The sequence below is a fragment of the Daucus carota genome, chromosome 4 (genome assembly GCF_001625215.2).
Source record: "Daucus carota subsp. sativus chromosome 4, DH1 v3.0, whole genome shotgun sequence".
NCBI lineage: Eukaryota > Viridiplantae > Streptophyta > Magnoliopsida > Apiales > Apiaceae > Daucus > Daucus carota.
In genome coordinates, this window is record NC_030384.2 from 24,394,574 (window position 1) to 24,402,524 (window position 7,951).

The window sequence follows — 7,951 nt, forward strand, 5'->3', positions numbered from 1 at the left end:
CGGTATATCCCACATCAGAAGCATATACTAGAAGCATATACAGACCCCACAAGAATGATTCGAACATCAAAAGAGGAATAAATAATCTATCATTTGCAATCCTACATATGTTCAAAGCACTATTCATAGCCATAAGTAGAAAATAAGAACAAGTATACAAATACATGTTAGCAAATAACTCACCAGCAACAGCTGCATGCTGCCCATTCCATCTTCTTAGTATTAGCAACTTCAGCCATAAGTTTCGGAATTTCCCGTTCCATAGAACGTATGTTCTCCTCCAAAATCTGAGTCATCTCATCGTTGACAGCATGCATATCTTCTTTACATATTCAAGGGCACCCCTGTTCAATTTATGAATATATATATACACCTTGTAGAAATCTATAAACTACTAATTTATAGATAAAACCAATAACACAGTATAACTAATTCAAAGCTAAAAATACACCTAAAAAACACGTATTTAAAAACAAATAACAAATTAACTAAAGCGTAATTTTCACAAGCAAATATGGAACCAGTTGCCCAAATGCTTACTCAACTGATTTATGTTTTAATATTGATATTTAATCTTTGCGTATTGGTGTATTCTTGTTTCAGACTTACTAAAATTAAACTACCCGTGAGATTTGGTTAGAATATGGTGTTAGCTATATTCTTCAAGGTTGAAAATACGGTATGTAGAATTCCGGAAGCCATATTGATCTATGACTACATCGTTTTTTATCGTTACAATTAATATGAATAGATGGTACTGTATACATGATTCGATATCTACGGAAATGCTAAACTCTATGTAACGGTAGCGGTGTAACTAAACTAATGAAAAACCGGTGGGACATAAATCTTTTTTCTAAGGCGATTAATAATTAAAATGCTAAAATTTTCAATGTAGCGGGTTAAACAAAATTTCCACAACTCACAACATGCTCACTGTCTCACAACTCTCTCTCTCAAACCACTCTCTGTGGCACATTTCTCTCTCTCTCTCTCCCAATCTCTCTCGCACATGTCTCTCCCAATCTCTCTCGCACAGCTTTGTCTCAACTCTCTCCCGCTCAAAACTCTCTCTTACTCACTTCTCAACAAATGGGTTTCAATTAGGGATCTCGAGCAACAGATTGTAGAAGGGGTTGTAAAAAGGGGTTTCAACGGTATTGAATTCAATTTGGATTCTTCATTAACGGGTTGAAGCAACGGTTCTACTGCTGTGGATCCGAGTTAGCTAGGGTTCTCCTAAACGGGTTTTGCATCAGGGTTCTTGAGTAACTGATAATTGGGGCTTCTTCACCTATCTATTTTAATTACAAAATTAGGGTTTTAAATTATTGAATTGGGGTTTTGAATGTTTAATATCAGATAACTGCCCTTAATTATACATGTTGAATTGGGATTTAATAATTATGCTTTGAACGGTTGTCTACCCTGTTTTAGTTAACTGCATGATCCTATCTAACTTCTCACTTTTGATTCTCCAAGTGAAACCATGGGAAGAGCATTCGACAAATACTTGGGACGAAATACCACACTGGGGCTTGCTTTATGGGGACCTCCTAATATCTTGCAGAGGTCAGAAGCTCTACTTTTCGAGCATCTTCAGATGAGAATTGTTGTTTATCATGTGCAGGTATGACATATTTTTTGTTATTGTGACGTTTGTATCTTAATTATTCTAAAACTATATGTATATAAGTATGACCTTTAGTTTAAAAATGTTAGGCATTTTACTAGTGGTGCGCATGTACATGAGGTCCATAACAATGTAGAGCAATTCAAGGTAGAATGCATGTTAGGAATCACAAACATTCAAGGTAGAATGCATGTTAGGAATCACAAACCTATGCATTCAAATAACACGAGAAAATGATGGTATCTAGCTCCAAGATTTTTACCCTTATCATACATAATCTTTTGCTCTTTCTTTAAGCTCATCTTCCTAACCCCATGTATGTAAGCAAAAACAAAAAAAAAAATATAATCAAACCTATTAAAAAGTTTTTTTTTTGATTTTATAAGTTTTGTACCCAACAACGTGTATAAGTGATTTTTTTAAAATAGCATAAACGTATTAACTCTCAACATAAATTCAATAATCAATTAACATGGAATAATTTTTCTATGAAAGTAAAATAATATTACCTTAAGATATTTGTCAATGTCACAGACTCATGGACATATGAATCTCAATTCTTTTTGGAGCATTTTTTTTTTCATTATTTGCTTCAAGTATTTCATTAATAGATGTTAGATGATGAATATGAAAGAATATGGTAGGTAAATTATGCTAAAAAAAATTCTATCATAAGCTAATTTAAAGATATTAGAGATATATGACGTGCTGATTTCGCATAGAAAATTCAATGTGTTCGACAATAAAATTTTCAGCTCATCTTTTGAGAAATATTTCCATGATTTTACTTTCTATCTAGAGAAAGACAATATGTAGAGTCAAGATTTTACCACCAGTAGATTATTCATTTTCTCTTCTTCTTTTCTTTTGAAAATCCTCCTCTGCCCTCCCACTTGTTGGCCACCCTAGCAAACACAAACAAAATAAAGATAATCGGAGAAAGTTACGATCCAAGACAAAATTTAGTATTTGTCCACAAAAACCTCAATAAATTAATAGGCTGGTATAGTTAACTTTGTTAATAAATAAAAATTATAAGTTAATTGAGGTAAACAATCTTAATATATACTATAACGGAGTTATTAAATAATCAAGTATCCATTCATCAAGGTCTATGAAATTAAACTTATTACTACAACCAGAGACTCATGCTCTTTTTAAAACTTTTACCCTAATGAGCGGCAAGTTTTTTACCTTAAAAGAGCAGCAATTACAAAAAGAAGCACAAAATTATACTTGCAAACTAAAATCACACAAAAAAAATATATTTTACAAAAAAGAGTGTGTATATGAGTGTTAGAACTAATCAAATCTGGTCAGCAGCTATATTAATATATAGGTAGGGTAGCAGGGGATCTTAAGTTTCATTTTGGAATTAGAAAATTTTGAAATCTATTTTTTTAGGAAAAAAGATGAATAAGACCAAATTATATTTATAAAAATAAGACTATTTCATATATTTCTAGGGATGTGTTCACCAATATCCTCCTCATTTTTCTTTGATGGAATCAACCTCCATTTGATGCACAGATAACAACCCGATGTCAAAAATAAAAAATAATGTCCGCAAATTATCAATTCAATACTCATTATAAAATAAATTATAACAAAAATTAAAAAAAAAAACTATATATTGAATGGTTTTCAAACACAAAATGGATCTTAAGAATTATACCTCTCTATAAAATTTGTTATTTGAAGTTCTTTTGCTTTAGTCATTATTTTGTCCTAGGTGGCCCAGATTTAGTGTTATCATTATGCTAAGCATTTATTATACTGATTTTCCTTGTCAATTAACTTTTTAACAAGATTTATATTACAATTTTCGTATATTTATGTTCTTATGTACTCACAAAATGTGATCCTAATATAATTCTTAAGATCCATTCTGTGTTTGAAAACCATTTTAATATATAGTTTTTTTTGAATTTTTGTTATAATTTATTTTATAATGAGTATTGAATTGATAATTTCGAGACATTATTTTTTATTTTTGACATCAGTTTGTTGTCTGTGCATCAAATGGAGGCTTATTGAATCAAAGAAAAATTAGTTATACTATGTTATTGGTTATATCTATAAATTAGTAGTTTGTAGATTTCTACAAGGTGTATATATATATATTCATAAATTGAACAAGGCTGCCCTTGAATATGTAAACAAGTTATGCATGCTGTCAACAATGAGATGACTCAGATTTTGGAGGAGAACATACGTTCTATGGAACCGGAAATTCCGAAACTTATGGCTGAAGTTGCAAATGCTAAGAAGATGGAAAGGGCAGCTGCAGCGGTTGCTGGTGAGTTATTTGCTAACATGTATTTGTATACTTGTTCTTATTTTCTACTTACGCGTTTTAACAACATCAAAATTAAGATATATTATCAAAGGGTACCATTGAACGAGAGCTATATGTTAAGCTTAATAGTTGGAGTTATAGACTTGTGGGATTATTTATCCTTATTCAGTGTTAACTGTGTTGTAAGATAAAAAAAAGAGTTGGAGAATCAATGTAAAATGATGAGTAGGCAAGCTACATGTTATGTGCTTATCCATCACACAAAAACACTGCCAATTGAAGTTCTACGACTAATGCTGAAATAATTATAATTTCCTTCTTAATTGCTGCTTGTCTCTGTTCAGTATATCTTCTTAAATTATGTTTTTTCTATGTGTATACATATTAATTTAAAGTTTATTTATTAAAATTTTTAAAAAGAAATATGGTTGTCACAATCTACCTGCCTTGGAATAAAAATTTGCTTAGCTGCTAAATCTGAATGCTAAAATGTAGAATTTATCTTGTATCCAGGGAGGAGTTGAGTTACATTAATCAAGTACCGTGACGTTTTTGTAACACAACATTATTCTATAACTTCTTCTCTACTCAATTTCTATTACCTTGCACCAGGATATGTAACCTACGGAATTAACCTTTCACACCTTACAATAGTCTGGGCCAATAAGTTATAACAGAGATGATTTACAGTCCCTGTTGTTCACGAAATTCTGTATAGCACGCTCAACAGTGGTATAAAAGGTATTAATGTCCAAGCTGATCATTGACTGTTATATGCCCCGAATTGATTTGAGTTAAAAATGTAACAATGTAATTACAAAACACGTACAGAGATGAATTTGTATGAATCTGATTGTAGTATATCTGTCCACAAAGGTTTTTCCTCTTATATATAGATGTAGTCATGTAGAATATTGTCCTGCTGCCGTCCTAAGTCGTTTGGATTTCTTGAAACAGTCGTACTCGGTTGCATGCGTATCCTTAACACCAACATTGTATAGTTTAAAAGTACAAATTTGAAATAATTATGATAATCCTTTGTACAATTTGAATTTTGCACATACCTCACACTAATAACTAAAATTATTATTGTCAAAATAACCGCAGCTTTCTTCTCATGTCGGAGGTGCATTAGAACAAGCGAACAACCACCTTTCATAAATATAATCTACACACCACTACTTCGTGCGGGAGAGGGTGAATGATCAGGAGCATGGCAAATTAGAGCGTTAGTTGACAAGTATGTATTTACACTCAAATCTTTGAGATATTTGAATATATATATATATAGAGTAAAGTTCTATGGAGACCACATTTATTGAAGACCGTGGAGACCACTTATGTTCTGCAAGTGAAATATTGCATAAAAACATTGCAAAACGTATAGTTTTGCACATTTACAAAATCATTATTTCACTTTAAAATCTTGAATATCATATAAGTTTCGCATGTAGAACATTACAAAATGTTATATTCTACGAAATATATTTAGTTTGCAGGACATTGTTCAGCTTGCAGAACATACATTATATACTTATGAAACATTGATGATCTTCAACAATTTTAATGAATACATGATATTTGTTGAACATACTTCACAAAATAATGTATTTTATAGTGTTTTGATTGCAGAACATAAGTGGTCTCTACGGTCTTCAATAAAAGTGGTCTCCATAGAACTTTACTCTCTCTTGTCTCTCTCTCTCTCTCTCTCTCTCTCTCTCTCTCTCTCTCTCTCTATATATATATATATATATATATATATATATATATATATATATATATATATAAGCAATTTTAGTTCAAATTAAAAGGCTGCAAGATTTAAATCCGGTCAAGTCGAAGTGAAGATTGGAAACTAATTATCGGATTAGTGCAACCGAATTTGCAGCTGATTTTACTTTCACTTGAAAAAATAGAAGAAAATAGGGCTATAAACGAACTGAGCTGGTTGTTAAGCCAACTCGACTCGGATCGGTTTGTTAAAAACTCGAACCCGATTCGGTTTTTTACGAACACGAGTTCGAATTGAAAAAAAAAGATCGATAAACTTATCGAGTTTGGCTCGACTCGGTAAAAAAAAAATTGACTCAAACTCGAACTCGGTAAAACTCGGCTCAGCTCGGTTTGTTTACAGCCCTAGATCTAAACGTCTTCTACAATGAAAACGCTTAAAACCAAGCATATATAGTGCCTGTTTGGTCATCAATCTTTCAAAAAAATAAGACCTTATTTATTAACCTTCATTTGAGCTATTACGTGTTGACCTCTACTTGAATCAGAGCTAATTTGCTTGGTATAATCTAGGGTTCTTGAGTTTGGGTTTGGAGAAACTGGTAAAGAGAGAGACAGAGAAAGATATATGATCTGTTTTGTGTATGTGTTATGTGTTTTTTGCTTTTAAGATCTGATTATTTATCTTTTAATTTTTATATTTTGATTTTGGCTTGTGGGAAAATTTTGGAAAATATTGCTAAGAGGAACGATGGGGATTAAGTGGGTTAAACTTTCTTAAAACTAACTTAACACATCGGTTCCTAGGAAACGGATGTCAAAGCAACTATGAAACATCATTTATAATAAAACTGATTTAGATATTTAAGATAACTAATTTATAAGTTTAGAATTCATAAAATTTATTACTGAAATGTTTATATAGTAAATAAAAGTGAATTGTTATTAGTTTATAACGTACATTCTAAGGGATGGTTGGTTGGAGAGGGGGTATGGGGTTGGAATGAGGAATCGTGTTAAAATGGTATGGGTTGGAGGTATCATTTCCAATATCAGGTGTTTGGTTGATGTGTCAAACTAACCCTAAAACCTAACCCATACCTGATGAATGAAACGTTATAGCGTTAGACTTACAATACCATAAACACCATGGAACCAGAAAAGAATTTGAAATAAGGTGATAGCTCAGATTAATCAAATGACTTGCATGTTTTAGTAGATGCACATGATATATGTCCTGTTTTAACAATATGTTTAGGCTCAGAGAAAGTTGATCACCCTAATGGTTCCTCTGTTTATTAAAATCTTCCGTCGTATGTTTCCATTACTGAAAGCACTCCCTATGGTTATAAATAATGTCTCGATTGACATTGTTTTGTTCTAATTTTTCAGGAATTTCAACGGGGATGATCCGGCTCTTACACAGAAAGGACCTTGATTCACTAGAAAAGCAGATTGATTTCTCTTTAAGGGATTTCAGATCAGATAGATGTCCTGTTTTAATCAAATGAAAGTAAGTGAAGCAATGGTATATACCATGTATTGTAAGTTGTCAGTAGCAGTCCTAAAAATGACCAAATTCTGTAATTCTGAAATGAAGGAATGAATACAGTTGTGGCACAGCAAGCTCCAAAGATGTATTGGTGATGGTAGCTTCTAGGTAATTATCTCTTCTTACAAGCCTTCGGTTATTTGTGATACTTGTTTGGTGCATAAAAATCTTGGTCCTAACTGATGTATGCTTCATTTTAATCACAGGTGCGCACTGGATCATACCATCTAGACTTGAAGAACAAGGTCAAGTGAAAAACTCAAAGCGGCAAGATGCTGGTGGCGCCATAGAATAAAGAAGTTGTTCGAGACCGTGATACCAATCCAAGTAAAAAATAGCAAGTGATCAAACTAGTTTTGTATTTAGTTTTTAGAATTTGGAATTTTGTAAATACTTTGGTTTCGAGGACAAGTTATATAGATAAATAATTTTGTCAAATAGAAATAACTATGTTTTAGACCTAAAATATTGTGGCTATTCTTTCAGACTACAGTTTTTATTTACTAAACAGGGTCAGTTTTAGAAGATGAAACTGTTTGAAAACCTAAACTACAATGTAAGTTAAAATTAATATATGATGTAAAGACCTTTTAGATAACAGTTAACCACGATTGTTTTGACAAAGTGTTGTGGTTTAGTTACAATACTTGTGGTCCAACCACTTTTCTAACATTTTTTCTTAAAAACCGGTCTATTGTGACTAGACTTTCAAATAACATGGTGCTAGAATAAC

General features: G+C 31.9%; 1 protein-coding gene across 10 annotated transcripts; it reads left to right on the forward strand.

Annotated features, from left to right (window-relative positions):
* Positions 1 to 913: 913 nt before the first annotated feature.
* Positions 914 to 7,684, forward strand: LOC108218361 (uncharacterized). 10 transcript variants are annotated; one of them, XR_001806370.2, is made up of 6 exons: positions 914 to 1,630; positions 3,798 to 3,932; positions 5,040 to 5,172; positions 7,059 to 7,179; positions 7,267 to 7,326; positions 7,425 to 7,684. XR_001806370.2 is itself a non-coding variant. In XM_064091300.1 (6 exons), exons 1-3 carry the CDS (start codon positions 1,490 to 1,492, stop codon positions 5,135 to 5,137), a joined length of 342 nt encoding a protein of 113 aa, XP_063947370.1. In that variant the 5' UTR covers positions 914 to 1,489; the 3' UTR covers positions 5,138 to 5,172; positions 7,059 to 7,179; positions 7,267 to 7,326; positions 7,425 to 7,684. The 10 variants fall into 10 exon arrangements, 4 of the variants coding, with proteins under 4 accessions (XP_063947370.1, XP_063947371.1, XP_063947368.1 ...); XR_010291034.1 differs by having other exon boundaries at positions 5,059 to 5,172; XR_010291035.1 differs by having other exon boundaries at positions 5,068 to 5,172.
* Positions 7,685 to 7,951: the final 267 nt, after the last annotated feature.